General features: G+C 35.2%; 2 protein-coding genes, 1 long non-coding RNA gene and 1 pseudogene across 3 annotated transcripts; 2 read left to right on the top strand and 2 right to left on the bottom strand.

Moving 5' to 3' along the window:
- Positions 1–3431: 3431 nt before the first annotated feature.
- Positions 3432–3810, bottom strand: LOC145119155 (uncharacterized). The gene is made up of 3 exons (XR_013713705.1): positions 3746–3810; positions 3597–3662; positions 3432–3504 (listed from the first exon to the last, which is right to left on the bottom strand). It is a non-coding gene; the product is annotated as an uncharacterized LOC145119155 (long non-coding RNA).
- Positions 3811–4071: 261 nt separating this feature from the next.
- On the bottom strand, positions 4072–6166 carry LOC145122189 (putative CoA ligase CCL7; annotated as a pseudogene).
- Positions 6167–12912: 6746 nt separating this feature from the next.
- Positions 12913–17553, top strand: FTSHI1 (FtsH extracellular protease family). Its single transcript, XM_079055212.1, has 12 exons — positions 12913–14327; positions 14427–14480; positions 14577–14642; positions 14757–14852; positions 14927–15108; positions 15198–15393; positions 15500–15614; positions 16043–16317; positions 16449–16532; positions 16609–16721; positions 16804–17053; positions 17151–17553. Exons 1-12 carry the CDS (start codon positions 13110–13112, stop codon positions 17325–17327), a joined length of 2826 nt encoding a protein of 941 aa, XP_078911338.1. The 5' UTR covers positions 12913–13109; the 3' UTR covers positions 17328–17553.
- A 910-nt stretch (positions 17554–18463) lies between these two features.
- Positions 18464–21456, top strand: LOC145120791 (SUN domain-containing protein 5-like). Its single transcript, XM_079056585.1, has 4 exons — positions 18464–18715; positions 19245–20416; positions 20783–20868; positions 21200–21456. Exons 1-4 carry the CDS (start codon positions 18532–18534, stop codon positions 21432–21434), a joined length of 1677 nt encoding a protein of 558 aa, XP_078912711.1. The 5' UTR covers positions 18464–18531; the 3' UTR covers positions 21435–21456.
- Positions 21457–22839: the final 1383 nt, after the last annotated feature.

A 22839-nucleotide genomic window follows, 5' to 3' on the forward strand; every position in this document is an offset into this window, starting at 1 on the left:
TCTTTATGTAAGACATTATGCATCGTGTCCCATACGCTTCGGGTAAAGGATCGATTGCAATTGCTATAATATTTGACCATTCTAAAATTTTCCAAATGTCTAGCGCATTAAGAAGGGAAAAGGACAAGAATTGGTATTGACTAAGATACTTAAACAACTATCAAAGGACGACCCAAAAGTTCCCTGAGGATTGGTCGCTTGTGAGTAGTTGGAAGTATGGTATTGAATGGATCATATCGACATTATTATGAATAGATAAGATTCTATTAAGAATGAGTTATCATATGGTAAATATGGAAATGTTTCCATAATTGGGAGTTGGAAATTAAGAATTTACATGATTAGAAAATTTTATGCAAAAGGATGTTCAAAGGAATGTACTTTGAGTGAGAGACATCACATCTATAGAATTGTTCTGTAACAATTTTGATAGAGTACCTTGTGATTTCGTTGGCCGAGTCTTTGTGATTTTTGTGCCGTGACTTCACAAGAGGATCATTGCATAAAATATTAGAATTTGACATATTCTAAAAGGTGGCAAGAATTTGGTATTCTTACACTAATTATAAGGATTGGGGATTGTGAAATGAGTTGCATTTGAAAAGTTTCAATTAATCTATTTCACAAAGTATGGACCATAGGAAACCAAAGTGTGCATGCTTTGAGCATGGGACAATTGTGGTTATGATTCGAGTTATAAAGTTGATTATCTGAAACATTAAACAATGGATAATGAGTAATCGATATGGTGATAAATAAAAGGTGTTTTATTTATACTCAAAGGTTTGAGACCATATAGGATTAGTATTATTCTTGTGTTTCTCTTTGCATGTTTTGACTTCCAGAAGAATTGAGTTTATTAAGAATAATCGAATTATTCAAACGGTCCGCAGTCGTTCATATGTTGGAAGTAGGTATGAATGAAGACTGTCATGAATTGGTTTGTAGATTGTCTAAAGTGTATTAGACATAGCAAAGGTTTGCTGCAACGTTCATGAGTGCTTATGAATATGATTTTGAGCATTGGATTAAACCCACGCTCACTTGGATCGCTTCATGGATTTTATCACGAGCGATTGGTGAGACGATAACATCTTGTATTCTTGAAACCGAGATGTGTGAGTTGTATCTTGCGAATCGGTTACACATTGATAATATGTAAACGCACCAGTAACTTGGTGTTATAAAACTTATTGTTGTGTGTGATTTGGTGAGTGAGTGCAAGCAAACATTGAGTCGAAGTTTATCCGTTCCTTTTATCCAAAGTGGGATAAAAGCGATATTTGTGGGCCCCTCGATGATTTAGTGATGACAAACGTAAATGCTCGGCCGGGCTAGGGCTAATTTGATTTGTTCAATTAGTCAGTCGTCGTAAATCGGAAATCGGGAAACAACACATAGACTGAGAGAATGATTTCAATCCATGTCTCACGTCTATACGATATCTAGAATGGAGGAATATATGATCCCTTATCTAAAGGACAGGTTACTGATAAGATCAGAGTTTGACAGCGTCTTTGAGAGCTACGATTGCTAATCGAGTTGTACTTACATTTGTGGTTACTAGACTTATCCAAGTGGGAGACTGTTGGATTAGTGTCTAAGCCTGTAACCATATTTGGTAAGTACTTGACCCGATTGTGCATGGTCCTTTTGGGTTGCCTTCACCAAAGCAACTTGTCTGGAGAAATAATAGAGAAAAAGGTTATTATGATTTATTAATATGTTATAAGAATAATATATTAAAGGAGAAATCATATTTGTTTAATTAATATCAGTCAATAATTAATTAAGAATTAATTTTGTGATCAAGTGTAATTAATTAAACTAGAGGGGCTGAATTGTAATTATGTGATAGTTACAAAATATGGTAATGGTTATCCTAAATATGGGTTGAACGAATTCAAGGAGATAAGGATCCTTGAAATTGTCCAAAGGATAAAGGATAAGGGATTTCAAGGCTTATCTTATGATTGCTTGGTGGGCAAGCAACTAGATAAGGATAAGGACTAAAACCTTAATCTCTACACCTATATAAAGACCCCTAAAGCTCATGAATTCGTCCATGCCTTCCCAAGGGGTCCTAGGGACAAAATTCTATACCTCTTCCCTCTCTCTATATCATCTCCAATTGCTTGTGGTGTTTGTGAGCCATTAGAGGCACTACACTTGTGGTGCTTGCTTTCAAGACTTAGGGTTTTTGAAGATTTAAGTTGTTATTACAATATAACAACAAGAGGTATGTAATCTAACCTTTTTGGTTAATTTCGAAAATAGTAAGCATCATTAGGGTTTTATTATGTGTTCATAATGTTGCATAACTAATAGTGATAACATAGATCCAACTCTAGGGTTGCATGCACACATAGGATTGTTTGTACAAAACCCAACAGTGGTATCAGAGCCTTTGGTTTTTGTTTTCAATTAGCATTATACAATTGTATGACCTTGACATATTAGGGTTTATTGCCAATAAACCCTAGGAGGCAAGAAATTTCGAGATTAGGGTTTCTATACCCTAATTTGCAAAAATTTGAAAGGGTTTTTCAAATCCTTTCCTTAAGCCTCAAGATTTCGAAATCTAGGGTTTGAAAAACCCCATGATTTTCGAAATTAGCCTCCTCCCCTAGATAAGATCCTAAATTTTAGGGATTTGGATTATCCTATATCTTGTAATTATCCTTTAATGGTTATATATGGTAATTAAAGATTTTGAATTATCCTATCCCATGATTTTCGAATTTTAGAGGGATTAAAAGGATTAGGATAAATTAATTGTTTAATTGGTAATTATCCTTCATGATTTAGATAATCCCTTATGATTTAATAATTTAAATTAATAGTTTAATTCAAGATAATTATTAAATCAAGAGTTTTAATATTTAAAATTTTAATTTAAATAGTATTAAATTTCGAAAATTTTAAAGTGAAATTAAAACCTAATTGTTTTGAAAAGTTTCAAAACTTGCCCTCAAGTTTTGGAATTTAAATTGTTTGATTAAAAGGTTTAATTTTGAAAAAGTCTAAATTCTAAAAACTCTAATTTTGAAAAGTTCATATTACACCCTTATGGTTTTATTAAATTAGTTAAGTGTATAACTAAAAGAGAGTTAATAAATCCATAATGATATGGTTTATATTTAATTAAATTAAAAGTGTAATTTATAAAATTAAACCACCTAGTATTTTAAAAGTGTAAAATACACCCTTATACTATATATATAACATTGAAAGTCTAATATTATGTATGTATAACTAAAATGCTAGTCTTACCGTTAGTAGGCCTCATTCACAAAGCCGATCTATAAGGGGGGTATAAGGTTATGGCCTATAAAATGGTCGTTTAATGGGTGTCCACTCTCACCCACCGCTTCCTTGATTGGTGGAGGGTCGTTAGCCGAACGGGTAGGACGCGACTCTGTGGCTCCAAGGATTAGGACGCGACTCTGTGGCTCCAAGGATAGCATGGCGATTGGGCTGAGCTTCAACATCCCAAATTAGGACCTGGTTTTATAAAATTATATTTCATTAAAAGAATACATCAAAAACTAATAAAATAAAGGACCAAAAATGAAAAATGGAAAACAAATGCGTACATCAGGGCTGTCTGTGTGTGTTGCTACTATTTTGTTGTTTTGAGGAAGCTCCCTGATGCGGTTTACCTTCATAAATACAATTAAATGTCAAATAAATATGTTTTTAATCTTAATCTTATGAAAAACATCATAAACAAAATAGATAATACCTCTCCAGGATGAACAATGGTTTTAAACTTCTTCACAAAGGGAGATCGTGCTTCTTCATTGAACTACAACAACATCAGTAGTAGTCAGTAACCGAAATTCTCAACCTCTGTGCAATTTTAATCTAAATGTTATTATATCAATGGTCTAATATATCAATTTCATTTTTGGAAAAGAATGCATACCTTAATATGGTCATCTATTTTCATATTTTCATATGCAATAATGGGGCTCACATCCGATAGATTAGAATGCTAATGATCATGAATTTGTGACCCTACCTAGAGTTTTTTTATTACTTCACAAACAAATCACAAACAAAGCTTTCTCACCAAAACCATATGAGCAGAATCATCAGAGAAATATGTTTCTTTTGCACCAGTATCCTCAATTGATATAATTCCACCTGTGTCATTCCATATCCCTACCGAAATACCAAACAGATTTGATATGTGTATTTGAAATGGAGATAGTTTTTGGATTTTGGATAACTTACCTGTAACATCTTTTCTTGAGGAAAATTTTTGGAGCATTCATCCATGGTGTCCTTGCTTAAAGGTGTTGCACTGGTCCCAATCTCCTGCAACGATGAGGAGTTGTACCTTCTGACAACCGCCGACTGTTTCACCAGCGCCACCACAACAGGCGGTGCAGTGTAAAGGTGTGTTACCTTGTACCTCTGTATTGCATCCAGAGTCGTCTCCACTTCAAACCTCGCCATCACAATTGTGGTGTTCCCTCTCTGCAACTGTGCGTAGGTGAAGGTGATCAATCCCATGATGTGGAACAACGGGACCACGCATAGAAACACGCTTCACCCTTCCTTGTAGAATTCTTGATGGGATGTTACCATTAACGCCGTCGCAATTATGCTCCGGTGAGTCAACACCACTCCTTTGCTCAATCCGGTTATACCGGAAGAATAAAGTATCGCGACGACATCAGATTGAGAAACGGAGGGAGACAGAGCGGCATGGTTACGCGATTTCTCTATCAAATCTGAGAAGTTTCCCAGATTAATTATCGGCAGATTGAAGCCGTTGACCTTAGAGAACAGTTGGTCAACCGTGATAATCAGCTTAAGTTTTGAATCGCTGATTTGGTGGGAGAGTTCCTTAACGGTGTATAGGGGATTAGCGGTGGTGGCGATGGCGCCAATGGAGGTAACGGCGAGAAAGGCTACAGGGAAAAGGATGGAGTTCGGAGAAAAGATCAGAACGACATCGCCTTTGGAGACACTGTAAGTGTAGTGTAGTGTCTGTGCGAAATCGAAGATTTTTCGTTTGAGCTGGGAGAAAGTGATGATTTGATGGGAGTTAGGGTCAATTAAGGCAGGGCGATCGGAATAAGATAGATTTAAGTGATGGCAATAGGTGAAGATAATGATTGATTGTTATTACGATTTAAGTGAGATATGGAAAGCCATGAGAGATCTCTATGAAATCGCAGGTTGGGTTTTAGGTTAGAGAGAGAGAAAGGAAGACGAAGACCCTAGGCTTCTTTCTTGCTAATCGGAAGCGGAGGGGGTTTTAATTTTTCACATAGGCAGGGTTTTAATTTTTGGGGATTTCATTTCCCGCTCAAAACGCATGTTTCATTAAAAAAATATAAATCCACACACTTACATGACACACATTTTATGATAGGCGTCCTCCATATTTTTTTCTGACACTAATTTCAGGGCATGCACAAATGCGTGTCCTCTATCCTTCAAATTTTAGAAGAGATGGCATTATTTTTAGGACGCACACTTTTGTGTATCGTAAGTCACTGCGTGTCATTGTTTGCACGTCATTAAAGGGTTGTTTTCTAGTAGTGAATGTCAAATCATCAGAGTAAAAATATCAATAAGTGCGAAAAATAGTGAGGGGAGAATGTTGTGCCATCACGCCGGACCCTTTCCCTTAGTACCGGAAGTACCTGAAAAGATAAATACAAACTGTAAGCAAAAGCTTAGTGAGTTTCCCCAAGTACCACATACCAAACATTAAATAAATAATTGCTATGGGCCAAACCATAGTCTTACAAGTAATTTCCTGTCGAGGGCCAAATCTCGGTCTTCCATATAGTTGCTAGGGGCCAGATCCTGGTCTTTCATACAAATATCAGGGGCCATATCCTGGGCTTTCATAAAGTTGCTAGGGGCCAAATCCTGGTATTTCATGCACATATCTCAAATATAGCTAACACCCTATATCACAAATAATGGGTAATGGGCCGGCCTTGGTGCCTTCGACCCATTGATACAGTGAAAAACTCACCTCAGTCCGCTGATAATAACTAACTGATCGGCTACTGAACTGGAAGATCCCACACTGAACATAAACAAATCGTCCTAATCAAAATTAGGTTATAACCTATAACCGTGGGCCTAAAATCCCGACCCACACTATTAGGATAAAAGGCCATATTACCCTTCCCATAATGGGCCTAACCACACTTTGCCCAATAACACCATAATGGGCCCCAAGGCCTATTAAGGCCCAACTCATACTACTTAAGGCCCACTAGTAGAATCCTAAGGCCCACCTACTTTAAACAAGCCAAGGCACAACACCTAACTAAGGCCCAAAGGTCCAAAGCCCATCTGAAGTCCAAAACAACACTAAGGGGCGTACGCTCGGCGTACACGACTGTTTGCCAGTACGTGTTGCGTACTCCCTTGGTATGCTCGGCGTACTGAGCTGCTTGCCACCTTAATCCATTTAGTGCTTAATCCATTTAGCCATAAGGTCCAACTTCTAGATTTTGTCCATTTCAGGGTCCTAATGCATAAAGTTGGCAACTTTATGCCTTAACATGTCTTAATGGAATCCAACATCCATTTTTGTCCAACAAAGCTCATATTAAGGACTTTTTACCTCTAACTTTTGGAGTTGCCCAAACTCACAAAGAGAACCCATGGGACAAAATAAAACTCACAAACAAACGCTAAACTCTAACAATCAAAATGAATCACCAATGTAAGAACTTTTACCTTCAAAAGCTCCTAAAGTTGATGAAGACTCTGGATCTAGAAGCTCAACCTCAACAAATGTTTGGTCTCCAAGTTCCTTCTTCTTGAACACACACTAAAATGCCATAAAAGGATGAACTTAGGGTTTTAATAGGGGGAATGAATAGTGGATGATGATGAGAGTAAGTGTACAAAGGCCATAATGATGTTTAAATAGGGCCCATGCCCTAAAAATTAGGGTTTGGTCTTGGCTGTCGTACGCCCCACGTACACCATGTACGCTTAGCATACGTGGTTAAGTCCCCCGTCTCCAACCGCGCATGTACTTTAAGCGTACCAAATGTACGCCCAACGTATGAGGGGCCATTTTTGCAAAAAATATTAAACTCAAAGGACCAAACAAGAAATACCTGGAACCGAATGTTACAAGAATCCATATTATGCTATACTATTCTACAATGTTCTAGAGATCTCGAGGATCTTCCAATACTATCCAAGTCGTTCCTGTATGATCTAGCATGTTCTAGATCGTTCAAAAGTCTTCACGGTCATTCTAGCTTCGTGTATTGTCTGGTCAGTCTATCTTGTTCTATGGACATCTATAATATTCTAGCGTCTTCCAGGGTCCCTTAGAGTGTTCTTGATCTATCCGAAGACTCCTCGAGTATTCTTTTTCGTTCCCGTATTTTCAACATGGTTTCGGAGACTTCCAAAAACCTGGTCCGTGACAGTAGGATCTAATCTCTCAATCGGACGATGGTCCACCTAATCATAAATAAAGTTAATATAAAAAAAGTACAGTATGAATAAATTTTACATTAATATTCATACCCCAAAAACATCAATGATACAAGCATAATCGAATGAAGCCAAGGGTCAAAGCCTCGACCATGCAATGACCTAAAGGATTGCATCCGATATTAGGTTGCCAGATGTTCTACTCTATAGAAATGTCTCCATGATCCATATCTATCAAATTAAAATGTCAAAGTATTAACACACATAATTATGCTAAAAATCAATATTAATGCAAAAAAAATAAAACAATTCTATCTTAAAATTTTAAATAAATCCATGTAGGGTATATGAAAGTCTTTAGCCTGCTTTTGAACTAGTGGGGCGAATATGCTCCTCGATTTTGTTAAGCATAATCAAAATATGTTTCAAAACGTGTGATCAAACTTCCCTATCCCAAAGGTACTTGTGGAAGAAAAAATAGATCAATGAATTAGATAATTTTTTTAATAAAGCGAACCCAATTAAAAGTAAATTAAAATTATAAATTACACGATACATGTTGAACTAGTTAAAATTGAATACGGGTGCAAAGAATTCATCATTAACATGTTGACGATAGTTTCTACCACAAAACCCTCTATCCAACATATACAATAATGTCACTCTATGACATCTTCGTCGGATAACTCATGAAGTGAGTTATTGAATATGGCCTCCAAATCACTAACTTTCACCATGTCATTCACTGAGACAAATGGAAACACCCGATTTTGAAAACATGTGACTGTAAAACTAGCTGTAAAATAGTAACCAAACCATAAATACATTATCAAGCATAATACTCTCGTTTCAAAGCATAGGTTGTAGTCGGCTAACGAAAATATTAGTTCATCCACATCGGACTGCGGATTGGAAGCAACCTTATTGGAAAAAATGTAACTAACGATCAATAGACACCCTTCCATGCTTATCAGTACATCAACCCACTTCCCAAAACATAATGCCTTGAAAACTCCTCTCGTGATGTGGCAGGTTGTAGCCTTGCAATAATGACTTGAACCAACTAAGGTTTGCAATTCGTTGTCGGTACAACTTCATTTACACGGTCATACTAGAATAATAGTAAAACAAGTCAATAGAAAACATTTTGGGAACTTGTTCCAGACTGGCTATGCGTATTTCGGACATAATTGTGTGTTCCATACCAGTTCATCATGTTCCATAACGGTTCATGTTATGGAACACTTATTCATGTTTTTGAAACACATTTCTATCAAATAAATGCCAAATATCCTTATTATTGATGCAAATTAACACTAAGTATTGACGATTGCTCGATATCTACATATTTTTACCATAAGTTTAACGGAAAATTTTGAGCCAAATTTTCATGTTTCAGACACGATCATCGTATTACACACAAGTTTATTATTATTATTATTATTATTATTATTATTATTATTATTATTCTTATTCTTATTATTATTATTATTATTATTATTATTATTATTATTATTATTATTATTATTATGGCTTATGGCTTACGTTTTTTTCACTATCTAGATCGAGAAAATATTAATAAAAAATATAAGTAGAGAGAATATACCTACAACACCGCAACCTATTCTTCATCAGAAGCTATTATTGTCAACAATCAATGGTCCAAAATATTATTCTGAGATTTGATGGATACCACATTCCCAAAAAAAAATAAAAAATGGGAAGAGTAGATTTGGATCAGATGTCCGACCCTTATCGACCCAAAATGCTCAATTTTAGAGAAATTGGTATTTTTTTATAAAAATAAATTCATGTTATTTTCTTTAATATTAACTTAGGGTTGTTTTGTAGCTTCTTAATGGCTCAATTAATAGAGAGATATTGTTTGAATCTTTAAGATTCAGACTGTTTGGTTTAAGCATTTTTACCCATCTCAATCTTAAGAAAACATGTGTATAAATAAGATTTCAAGGTGTATCTGAACGAAAATTATTCCCGTCTTCCCCTGTTCTCCAACATCAGTGCCCCGTTTTCATGTCTCATACGCTCGTGGCTCTTGGTACTTGTTTGTAATACCTGAGTTTTTGCCCCCCAGCTTAGCAAGAAAGACCATGATACAGCTCATGGCATGATAGTGATTGTAAGACTATGGTTGGCACATAACATTCTCTATTCTATGTATGACATGTGGTATTTTGGGGAACTCACTAAGCTTTGTGCTTACGATTTTATGTTCATGGTTTCAGGTACTTCCGGTTCCAACCGGAAGGGCCCAACATGACTGCACAAGATCCCCCAGAGTTTTCCGCGTTGGCTATTTGTGATTTTACTCTGATGTTTTAATGATATATATGCACTTTGATTGATTTTGGAACAACTCCTTTGTACGGTTTATTGTTTTGGTAGTGAAAATTTTACTATGAAATTTTGGGACGTTACACTGTAACCTCAAAAATATCAGAAGAAGGCATTCAAGTGGTCTGGAGTAACCCATACTCATAAGGACCAAGATTATGGGGACAAAATTATAAAACTCACAACCATACTAGATCTAACATGGACAAGCATCAAGATGAAAGCTTTATACCTTCTAGAGATAGATGTTGGTTTGCAAATCCCAAATCTACACACCTTGAAGCTTTACATCTTTTTCTACAAACACCTTCTTCCTTCAAAGAGCACATAAAACGCTTTAAAAGCTCCAAAACTCACAATTGGCGGCTAGGGTTTCAAAGGAACGTTTTAGGAGGGTGGAGGTTGAGCATGTGGATGATCTCAAGGACTTAGAGCCTTTAAATAGGGCACCTAACCCTATATTTAGGGTTTTGATCTGTCGCGGCTACACTTAATGTAGCCTAACCTACGCTCAACGTAGATCAATAAAACCCCGATCAATATTTCCACATACGCTCAGCGTAGGAGATAACTTCACAACTCCAACTTTAAACAACCATAACTTCTTCGTTTCAAATCTGATTTCAGTGATCTTTAAATCCACGCGAAGGTATTCACGAGCCCCACAATTCTATTTAATCACTTATGACTAAAAACACTCCAAACTAAAATCATAATTCATGAAAGAACTCTGAAATATTACTTTTCTTATTTTACCCTCTTTAACTCCAAAGTACAATCGAAGGTTTATATCACTTATCTGACATCATCAATCATCCCATAGGGTCTAAAATCTATTCCCTAGAAGCCCAAGGCCTTTACAGGGTCAAATTACGGTCCATAATCCCAAAATAAGATACATTCTGAAAGTGGATGTTACATATTCCCTATATCTTTAAGCCTCTTCACTGAAATTTATTATGATGATGATATAATAAACTTATTTAAGCGATGATGCTGCTATAGAGACAAACATTCAACTCAACAAAACCAATCGAGTTTTTGTGATTTATGGCTTAACAAGGGATTTTTCTTCCTCTGTGAGTTACTTGATCTTATGAAGAAGTTTTTAATGCTTTTTTTATCGCTTTTCATGTTAATAAGTTATAACTTGTATTCCAATATATTAAGAAGATTGTATACAAATGACAAAACATGGATGAAATGTTGTTGTAAGCAACCACCGAGGGCTAGGATGGGTTCCACACACCGTAAGTTTCTATTATTTCATGTCATAGGGCATATTTTTTTGCAACGTATTTATGTTTCGAGTGTTCGTACAACTAGCAACTTTGTTGTTTGCTTGTGCAGTCTAAGTGCTTATGTACTGCATAATAATTAGATGACATGTGTGAAGTAGTTAATCATCTTCATCGTATAAAACGTGAAATTCTCCTATATGTGGTTGGAACTAACCTTGGTGCTAATATCTTTGTAGAACTTATTAGCTTTCGGTACAAACAATGAAGTTTTAACACCAAAGGAATTTGATTAACCTTATATAAGAAAAAAATATCCAATATTTGTTTCGATTATATTTTGAGTTTGCAATATAAAGATTTACTGCTTCAGTTATATTTTGATTTTGCAATATAAGGACTTATTTTCTGCACTAGAATGGTAACATTGTCATTTTCATTATTCAGCACATCAATTTAGATGTCTAACCAAACAACATGCTTTCATTCAAGACAAATGTCTAAATAATTTCGACAGATCCTATTAAACAACCCCTTACATTACGATCACAATTGTAACATTCCAATCCAGGTATTACATTGTTTACCCTCAAGTACTTCTTTTTTGGCAAAAAAAGGTCCTTCTGTACGCTTGGCGTACATTTGGGTACGCTTAGCGTACGCGTGAGTGTGTGTCGGGTGGCTGACGCTCGTACGCTGGGCGTACAAGCATGTACGCGAGGCGTACGTGACAGATAACTAAAACCCTAATTCCTTGACTTGCACCCTATTAAGCAACCTTATATCATTTGGACCAAACCCTAATCAGCCTCCATAGCCTCATTTTGTCCTTAAAACCTATTTTTGCTAGAAATTGTGGTATTTGCTAGAAATTGTCGCTAAGCTCGCTAAGACAAGGAGAACACCGCCCCTAGCGCTCGTTAGGGGGCTCGCTATGCTCCAGTCGTTAAGGCTTTGGCGAGATAAGAAAGGAAAGGGAGAATGTGATTGGTCTAAACGTTTGGTTTCTTCTTCAATACGACCCAACTGAGCTTGAACTCTTTCTTTAACCTCCAATTTTTTCTTCTCTATTTCTTCCTCTTTCGCCTTAAAGTTGAGAGAGCAGATTTAGACATCTCTTCATCTTCTTTCGACATTAACCCACTGAAACTCAAACTCCCTGAAATTTGACCAGCTTGCATCAGTGTTTGAAGCTGCTCGCTAGATTGCTTATGTGGTTGAGTTTGAGTAGACATTTCTTTTTCTGGTTCTTTCTCGCTCTTCTTCTTCAACCAGAAAAAACAAAAACACTCTTTCTTCCTCTAATTCCTCTCTTAATTTCTTTAATTTTTTTCCTGTTTTTGCTTTTCCCCCCTTTATTTTTTTTGATTTCTTGTTGTTTCTCCTCCTTTTCCTCCGATGGTTTGAGAAAAAGCAGGCCTTGATGCTTAAAGTAATGAGCTTAGTTGCCCCACAAACGAAAGAGAAAGAAAAAGAAAAAGAAAGCACAAATTTTGCTAGCCTGTATGCATATTGTGTGCGCAAATTATGTATAATATATAGGTTTTACAAATTAAAATTAACAAATTGCCTATGGATCTCCAACAAATTTTGATATGAATATTCGTGAAATTTTATTTTCTTTATGATATTTGGGAAATGAGGGCCCCATTTGAAATTCCAAGGTTTCAATGTTATTTTTTAAATTTGAAAAAATATTTAAAAAAAAAATAGAGTGTTAAGAAAGTTAAACTCCCTATAAAATGCTAATAATTAGATGCAATTGACAAAAAAAAAAAAAAAAAAAAAAAAAAAAAGGAAAAAAAAAAGGTGTTGGTGTTGCGACTCCACCTGACCTTGATAAAAAAAAGTTAGCTTGTCGAATTTCATGGTTTTTGATATTTATTAAAATGACCCGTTTAAATATTCGGATCCGGATAAACCTACGCTTTCCAATTTGTTGCAGAACAGAGAGCTCGAAGTCGGTCTCTTCATAATCCGTTAATCCTCCATGGAATTCATCTCGCAAACGATGCAATTTCTCTCATGTCACTCTCTCTAAAACCCTGAAATTCCATAAACCCTAGTTCATCACACAATATGCTTCCCACACAAATTGGGATACCTGATAAATTTGTATTACCTGGGGCTTTTTCTTCCCAATCCAGCATTACCCTCCATACCTCACTCCCTATCAAAACTCCCCTTCGAAATGATTTTAAACGTATTGAAATCAGGAGAAAAAGACTACATTTTCCCCATGCATTCTTTCGAAAATCCGATTCGGCTCAGAATAATGATAATAGTGCACCACAGGATGATTTTGTAACTAGGGTTCTGAAGGAAAACCCTTGCCAGATAGAGCCCAGATATAAAATTGGTGATAAATTGTATACACTGAAGGAGAAAGAGAATTTGGGGAAGACGAGTCATGGTAGTAATCGTGCTTCGGAGATTCTTAAGAGTCTAAATTCGAAATGGTTGAATAACAACAAAAGTGGAGATAGGGTGGATTATTCACAGGATGTGTATTTGAATGATATTCTGAGGAAATCAAAGGGGAAACTTTATGTTCCCGAACAGATATTCGTAGAGGAATTATCTGAAGAAGCCGAATTCGATAGGGAGTTCCAGTTGTTGCCAAAAATGAGCTTTGAAAATCTCCAGAAGTATATAGAGACCGATATGATAAAGTTTTTGACTTTCAAAGATGAAGCTGAGGTTGCTTATGGACATAAGGATCTCATCGTGGAGCTGAAAGAGATTCCGGGAGACAAGAATTTGCGGAGGACTAAGTGGTCAATAAAGCTTGATGATATTCAAGTACAAACTGTTCTAAATGAGTATAATGGACCCAAATATGAGATAGAGACACAAACGATGACATGGGTGGGAAAGCTCCCACAGTATCCAAATCCAGTCGCCTCATCAATATCCAGCAGGGTAATGGTGGAACTTGGTGCAGCGACAGCTGCAATTGCAGCAGCTGCGGTGGTTGTTGGTGGCTTTTTAGCTTCAGCTGTATTTGCAGCAACCGGTTTCGTGTATGTAGGGACCACATATGTCATATGGCCCATGGCAAAATCACTGCTTAGCGTTCCTTTAGAAGTTGTTGTTGGTGTTTTGGAAAGAATGGGTGATGCGATATTAGACATGTTCTTCTATGGCGGGATTTCCTCAAAGTTGAATGAAATGTATCGACTTGGGGTTTTTTCATCTGCCTTTTCAATAGCTAGACCCATATTGTTGGTAGGTTTATTGATGGTTGTTCTTGTTCGTTTCACTCTTTCTAGAAGGCCTAAGAATTTCAGGAAATGGGTAAGATTAATGATCTAAATCCTAAGATACCCTTTTTTCTACAGTGTATGCATATGCTTCATAATCTTGAAATTCGTTTTCTTGAAAACAAATTTGCAGGATATATGGCAAGGAATTGAATTTTCACAGTCTAAACCACAAGCTCGAGTTGATGTTAGTTTTACTTAATGTTCAATCACATTATTTCAAAGATCAAATTCTGGATATGTGTGTTATTCATTTCTTATTCTCTTTTAACCATTTGTTTAGGGTTCAACTGGAGTTACATTTAGCGATGTGGCAGGTATTGAAATAGCAGTCGAAGAGCTCCAAGAGGTAAAAATCTTTCTTTTTCTTCTAAAAGTTATGAATGATCCTGAAATTAGTTCTATTTGTTATAAACCAATTATGATTATGAGATTATCCCTCATAAAATCTTTGACTTTTTAGCTAGTCAAATACTTGAAGAATCCAGAACTATTTGACAAGATGGGGATAAAACCACCTCATGGTGTACTACTAGAGGGCCCTCCAGGATGTGGCAAGGTAGGTTATTATAAGCTATTTCATACTCTTTATGAGAAATAGGATTAATTATCTTTATGTAAAATGCCATTCAGACCCTTGTGGCTAAAGCTATAGCTGGAGAAGCTGGTGTCCCATTTTACCAAATGGCTGGATCAGAATTTGTTGAAGTGTTAGTTGGTGTTGGATCTGCTCGAATTAGGGATTTATTCAAAAGAGCAAAAGTCAACAGACCATCTGTTATATTTATTGATGAAATTGATGCATTAGCTACAAGGTATTCATTCATGTCCTTATTGTGTTTTTCTATTTATTTATTAAAGAAAAAGATTCGGTAGATTAATATTTTCTTTTTGCAATAATTAGGCGTCAAGGAATATTTAGTGACAAAACAGATGATCTTTACAATGCTGCTACACAAGAAAGAGAAACTACATTGAACCAATTGTTGATAGAATTGGATGGATTTGATACAGGAAAAGGTGTTATTTTTTTGGGTGCTACAAATCGTAAGGATTTGTTAGATCCTGCACTTTTGAGGCCTGGTAGATTTGATCGAAAGGTTGGATCTTTGCTATTTGAGATAATTACATAAATACCCTCTTGAAAATACTCCATGTTGCAACTTAGAACATGTTTCTTGAAGTTTTTATTTTTATTTTTTTTAGATAAGAATTCGTCCTCCTAATGCAAAAGGGCGATTGGAAATATTGCAAGTGCATGCACGCAAAGTGAAGTTGTCAGAATCTGTTGATTTATCTGTTTTTGCCCAAAATCTCCCTGGTATGTGCTTTGTTGATCTCTCCCCCTTTTTAGTAAGTTTACACAAATGAACCTTGTGCTTTCTTTTTTACAATGTTGACTCCAAAATTTGAAACATTTTTCAGTTTTAGTCCTTATTTCAAGGTTTCATATTAATTTTGGTCACTACAACCTTGAAATAAGGATCAACATTGAAAAAAAGTTCCAATCTTGCACTAAACATGGTATAAATCAGAAAGCACAGGGACCATTTTCGTAATTTACTCTAAACATTGACTCACATAACAGTTGAAAGTAATTGTATAATGTGATGTCCATGAGTTTTAGTATGATTGACATTTGATTTTGATGTTTCAAGAAGTGATAGATAATAAGAAGAAAGATTTGTGTGTTTAATGGTTTGTTTTTATCTGAAAAAAAAAAAGTAAATTACGAAATTACCCTTGCAGGATGGAGTGGTGCAAGATTGGCTCAGCTCCTCCAAGAGGCTGCTCTTGTAGCTGTGAGAAACAAACATGAGTCGATCCTTCAGTCAGATGTTGGTGAAGCCGTTGACCGTTTGACCGTGGGCCCCAAACGAGTTGCATTAGATTTGGGTCAACAAGGTCAACGCCGTCGAGCCACAACTGAAGTGGGGACCGCTTTGACTTCCCATCTTTTAAGGAGATTTGAGAATGCAAATGTTGAACCCTGTGATCGCATCTCAATTCATCCTCGTGGCCAGGTAAAAAATAAATTCAAGAAATAGCAACCTACTTTCACTTTCAATTTTTATTTTTATTTTTTTTATTAAAGTAATGAGTTTTAACTAATGATTTTCTTTTTTTCTTGATTGATAAATGATAATGCATGCAGACACTATCACAAGTTGTATTCAATCGACTCGATGATGAAAAGTATTTATTTGAACGTCGACCACAGTTGCTTCACCGGCTTCAGGTCAAATTATCAAAATGTGAAATTACCATTTTGCCCCTAATGATGCTTACTACTACTGACATGATTACATGAACAGGTCTTACTTGGAGGGAGAGCTGCTGAAGAGGTGATATTTGGAAGGGATACATCCAAGGCATCAGTAGAGTACCTTGCAGATGCAACTTGGCTCGCCCGTAAAATCATCACAATGTAAATTTACGTATTTGCCCTTTTATTGGGTCGGATAGAATAAAGGGTATTTTAGACTTTTGACATGTTTGGTTTTTATCAGATGGAACATGGAGAACCCGATGGTTATACATGGGGAGCCACCTCCATGGAGAAGGGAGCCTAAATTTGTGGGCCCACGTCTAGACTTTGAAGATTCTTTATATGAACATTATGATCTAATTGAGCCATCAATTAATTTCAAAATGGATGATGAAATTGCAAAAAGAACAGAAGATTTGATGTCCAACATGTATGGAAAAACCGTTGCTTTACTCAGGCGCCACCATACTGCTTTACTCAAAACCGTAAAGGTAATTTTGACTTTGAGGTTCATGTTGATTATGATTAATGATATGAAAAAGAAAAAGAAACAAGGGACTTAAATTGTTGTTTGTTGAATTGTTTCAGGTTCTTCTTTGTCAAATGGATATGACAGGGGATGAAATAGACTTAATTCTTGATGAATACCCGCCAAATACTCCAACAAGTCGGTTACTTGAGGAAGGTGATCCAGGGAGCCTTTCCTTCTTTAAACAAAAGAAAGGAGAAGATCTTGAGATGGAGTATAGCATCTTGAGTCAATGACACGTGTTCATGGTTCCCCAATACAAAAATTGCATTCATATTTTTCTTCAAGTTTGTAGCAACAAAGGTTTTTATTTTTATTTTTATTTTTATGGGAGAGAGGCTTTCGGGGTTTAGATTGTTGTATAGAAAGTTTTGTTGAAATCTTGGAAGAATCGTTAGAATGATTGTTTGTACGTTGGTTCTAAAATGCACAAGATTATCCAAGATTTTATTTTTTGTTGAATTAGGTCAAAACTATTTTCTGGTAATTGTGTATTTTATAAGATAATTGTTATTGTTAATGACCAAATGAGTATTAATCTGTAGTTGCTAATTAGTTATTCAAAGAATAATAATATTTGTTATAATAAACGGATATCCGCCAAAACATTACTTTTGGCAAATGCATATCACAAAATAGCCTCAATTTTCAAGAAAAGTTTTAATGACCACCGAATTCCAAATTAGGATTTTCGAGTTCGATTAAGTTTTTTACATCAAAATTATTATTATTTTTTAATTTCGAGCTCCTTTGACTTAATAACATGTGTAATACACTTCTTTTTTCTCATAACATCTCATCTTTGATTTTGACATATGTCATAATCCACTAAATAAGAGGATAAATATGAATATTTAGTAGGAGATTGAACCTCTCTTCCACGTATTATGAGATGGAAGAGGTGGAAATAAAAGAATAACTAAAATGGAATGTCGTGACAAGTGTGTTAGGAAAAAAAGAGTACGTCCACCTCAAAATAATAGTAATCACCTATCTTTCATTTGAACATGTAGTATGCTATAGAGTTGGAGTTGAAAGTATAATGGTTAGAATTGTTTATCTTTACATAACTTAATATCTTATGTGTGTTTGGATATGTATTATGAAATTGATTATTTGATAATTGCGATTTAAATTGCAATAAACAGTTTAACCTTATTCGGATTAACAAGATTGTTATCGTGAATCATGATTATAGTGCTTATTATATTCATATTGTATACCACTAACTCAACCGGGCCTTAAAAACCCGAGTCTTTTTCCGAGTCGGGTCAAGAACTGATATCGGGTTCAAAACCGATCGTGCATGTCTAGACAGAGCCAATATTTCCACAGGGGTGGGGTACGATTAAGATTTGGGGGTGCTTTTACTTTTAGAATCGAAAAACAGAGTAAACTTCTCCTGTCCACTCTTACGTAAATCTTCAACTTTGATGAGAGATGAAGAAACCCATCATCCAAGATCCATCTACAGATGTCAAAATTCACCCTAATAACCTCAAATTGTTCAACAAAAAAGATGAAAAAGATAGCTTTTTAAAGCTCTCGTTGCCTTTATTCATCACATTTTGGCTCCCTTTTATGATTTCATTCTCTACATTTGGCCTCAATCACGGCAATGGAGGTATCTCACAGGCAATTCCAATAAATTATCGATTTTGATAAGAAAATATTTGTTATTTTCGAATTATGTTACATACCCATGTATTATTTCTTGGCTTTGTGAATCCTCATTGTTAAATCTTTGCATAAAGTTATGATTTTTAGGGCTTGTTTACGTAATATTATTAGAATTTGTCATACCCTTTTGGAAACCATCATTCTATTTATTTAATTTCATGAACTTGAGGTGCCTTGTATCGTATGTTTTAGAAAAAGATTTGTCGTAATATCTTTTGACATTGATTTTCTTTGCATGAATTGATGCATCTATGAGGATGATCTTTAGGGTATTTGGACGTTCATGTAATATTTTATAAAAATATATGCGGTTTTCGAGTTAAGTTACACACCCATAATTTGTTTCTTGATTCTATGAACTCCCATTGTTAAATTCTTGCATAAAGTTACGATCTTTAAGGTCTGTTCATGTAATATTTTGAGAATCTGTGATACCCCATTAGATAGTCCCTTTATGTTCTTCATTTTTACAGGGAATGTAGGTGTTTTTAGCAAGAACTTCACCAACTTGAGCTCATATCCATACCTCGAAGATCAAGGTCGAAATCATACAGATAGGGTTCTTTTAGAGTTCAATATCTCTAGGGTTCATAACGATTCAACGTCTTACGAGGAAGAAACCGATGGTAATCCTCTTGAAGAAACAACTTCAGCAGACGAAGTATTCTGGAAAGTTTTAGGTTATTCCTCATTCGTCTGTGAACGACAAATTCAAGACCTTTATCTCGAAAACAGACAAGAAGAGGTCAAATCAAGCCGAACCCATCTAACATATCGTGATTTGAAAGAGGTCACCGGTGCACCAAGCGGGTTAACCAACATCACCCACCGGCTGGAGCCCGATGGAACCAAGTACAACTACGCGGCGGCGTCAAAGGGCGCGAAGGTGGTGGCGCACGATAAGGAAGCGAAAGGTGCAAGCAACATTTTGGGGGAAGATCACGATATGTATTTGAGAAACCCGTGTTCTGTTCCTGAGAAATTCGTCGTCATCGAGCTTGCAGAGGAGACTTTAATTGATGCAATTACGATCGCGAATTTTGAACACCATTCTTCGAATTTTAAGAAATTTGAATTGGCGGGAAGTTTGGTTTTTCCGGCGGAATCGTGGTATGAGCTCGGAACTTTTGAGGCGGAAAACGTGAAACATAAACAATACTTTAAATTACCTGAACCCAAATGGGCGAGATATGTTATGTTGCGATTGATTACTCATTATGGGTCGGAATTTTACTGCACGCTTAGTGTTTTTCAAGCATTTGGAGTCGATGCGATTGAGAAGATGCTTGAAGATCTGATCATGGCGTCACCGGAATCGATGGAGAGAAAGTTATCAAACCCTAATCTGAAAACCGATGGTGAATTGAAGAATATGATCGAAGGTGTTGATGATGGACTGAAAGTTCCGGAAACGGTGGCGAAAGGTAATGGGCGGATTCATGGTGATGCGGTTCTCAAGATTTTGATGCAAAAAGTTCGATTGTTGGAGAATAACTTTTTGTTGTTGGAGGAGGAGATTAACGGGGTGAACATGAGACATAGTGATGTTGTTCCACAGCTTGAGAAAGAAATCGCGAAATATTCGGGGCTTGTGGAGGAAACAAGATCGGAAATTGAGAATCTTTTTCCATGGAAAGAGATTTTGGTTAGTTGTTTCTCTAAATAAAAGTTTGTCAAGTAGACCTGTCTTTATATGTGTCTTTTGCGTACAGTTCAGTTTTAGTTGATCCCACATAATCTGATCAAATTGAACCGTAAAAGAGATTTTGGTTAGTTGTTTCTCTAAATAAAAGTTTGTCAAGTAGACCTAACTGAACTGTCTTTGTACGTGTCTTTGGCGTACAGACGCCAAAGACAGTTCAGTTTCAGTTGGTCCCACATAATCTGATCAAATTGAACCGTGTTAACACGGTTCAATTGGTCTTTAAAAATCAAAAAATCAACTGAAACTGATCAAGCTAAACTGGTTTTTGAATCTTTATCATTTAAGGATCGTGGTTAACGATTTCAGGAGAAAGAAATTGCGGATTTGGAGTCGTGGAAGGCTTCAGTGTCATTCCTTTTGGAATCAGTAGTCAAAGAAAACATCATGCTTAGGTAATGAAAATTTAAAACTCAATTTTAAGCTTGCTTTTTAAACCCTTTGGTAGTATGAAAGAAGTAAAATACGCATACATAAAGTGTTGTGACCATATTTCATATCTCATTATATACTTGAGAAATGTCCCTTGCATCTTCGGTAATTTGCAAGAAATCGCAACCTATTTTACCCTTTTTATTGTTGATCCATAATAGCAGTGTACTTACATTCTTTAACGATATAAGTACTCTGCTATTATGGATAAAAATAAAGTACACTACCATATTGGTAACAAGACTAAAAGGATTGTTGCTAAATGGTGCAAAACTTTGCCAACTTTTTTGATAGGCAAGAACTTGAGAAGGTTGTAAGTGATGAAGAAAGCCTGGATAAAACTGAGCATGCTTTGTTGTCTGCAAGTGTTTCTTTCACCATTGTTGTCACCTTAAAGATTCTTTCAGATCGATTTTCAAACTCCTCCGATGACTTACATCACCGGAAAACACGCAAGGCAGATTGGGGATGGAAGTTTCTGGTTTTGACTTGCGTTATTACAACAATTGTTACTTTGACTTTTTGTTGAGTCTTTTTATTGATAACCTCATGCCATTGTACATTAATCTTTAGCATTAGCCATTTTTGCAGTTCAAGATTGTTTCACAGATGATTTATTTTTATTTTTTATAAAGATTTGATTTTTGTAGCTCTTTTTAGAAACTGGGTTTTGGTTCTCTAATTTTAAGAAAAAAAGTAGTTCTAAGTTCTACTAAATTTGTATCATCCCAAGTTTAAACAATAAATTAACATATATTCATTGTAGTTAAAGTAACAAACTCATCTAATAACATGTAAATTAACTTGAAGCAAAAAAATAGTAATGATTCATAGATTTACACAATATCTATTTATTTTAATCTAAAGCTTATTTCTCCAAAACATGCACCCAACCATACCAAAAACAACGTTAATTTCTTGTGTTATGGCGGCACCTGTACCCTGCATTTTTCTTGGTTCCTTATAACATAGTTTAATATTTAATGAGAGTTTTGACTTAAATGACCATGAAAGTCTCAATTTTAATTTTAGCTCGATTTAGCCACTAAATATCTCACCATGTTAAATATTCTACTTTTAGTTTTTATTTCAAGGTTTTACTTTAGTTTTCATCTGGTGGACAGACATTTGTTGAATATTCTATTGCTTCCGTGGATTTCCACTTCTAATCATGATCCATAAGAGTGTAACTAATTTTATTATCCTCACACACAAGTACAACAATGGGATTGTTGTTAATTAGTAATGCTATTATAACAGGGTTGTGCTATAAGTATCCCTCTTAACCAATTTTACCCCCTAACATCAATCAAATTAACTTTTTACTTTTGATTTGACATTTTTTATTTATTTATTTATTTTTCCTTTTTGTTTTTGATTTTTTTCCTTTTATTTTATATTTTAATATTATTACTATTAAATTCGGATGACATTTTAAAATTCGGTAAACATTATAAATTCGCACGACATTATAAAATTCGAACGACTTTTTTGTCCGTAATTAAAAAATATAAAAAAAATATTTAAAAACCGATTTTATATAGCTGTTTGAATTTATAATGTCTTCTGAATGTTAAAATTTTGTGCGAAATTTATAATAATAATAATAATAATAATCAAAATATAATAATAATAATAATAATAATAATTAAAAAAGAATTAAAAACAACAAAAAAACAAAATAGAAAAAAAAACAAAAAAAAAACAACAAAAGACAAAAAATCAAATCAAGGGGGTGGAATTGGAAAAGGAAGGGGATATTTATAGAAAACCCCTTATAACATCGATCACAGTTCAATCATATCAGCTTGTCATCGAGTGTTTCAACTGGTGTGTCAGGTTTGTAATTATCAAAATGCTTTTATGGCACTAAATGATATATATATATATATATATATATATATATATATATATATATATATATATATATAAAA

Source organism: Lactuca virosa, chromosome 6 (assembly GCF_052849685.1).
Source record: "Lactuca virosa cultivar CGN04683 chromosome 6, Lactuca_virosa_CGN04683_v6, whole genome shotgun sequence".
Taxonomy (NCBI): Eukaryota; Viridiplantae; Streptophyta; class Magnoliopsida; order Asterales; family Asteraceae; genus Lactuca; species Lactuca virosa.

Bases quoted from the DNA above. Each gene is read 5' to 3' on its own strand.
- LOC145120791 (XM_079056585.1), top strand. From the start codon at position 18,532: ATGAAGAAACCCATCATCCAAGATCCATCTACAGATGTCAAAATTCAC. The intron at 18,716-19,244 runs GTATCTCACAGG...TCATTTTTACAG, and splicing joins CCTCAATCACGGCAATGGAG to GGAATGTAGGTGTTTTTAGC. The intron at 20,869-21,199 runs GTAATGAAAATT...CTTTTTTGATAG, and splicing joins AAAGAAAACATCATGCTTAG to GCAAGAACTTGAGAAGGTTG.
- FTSHI1 (XM_079055212.1), top strand. From the start codon at position 13,110: ATGCTTCCCACACAAATTGGGATACCTGATAAATTTGTATTACCTGGG. The intron at 14,481-14,576 runs GTTAGTTTTACT...CCATTTGTTTAG, and splicing joins AACCACAAGCTCGAGTTGAT to GGTTCAACTGGAGTTACATT. The intron at 17,054-17,150 runs GTAATTTTGACT...GAATTGTTTCAG, and splicing joins CTTTACTCAAAACCGTAAAG to GTTCTTCTTTGTCAAATGGA.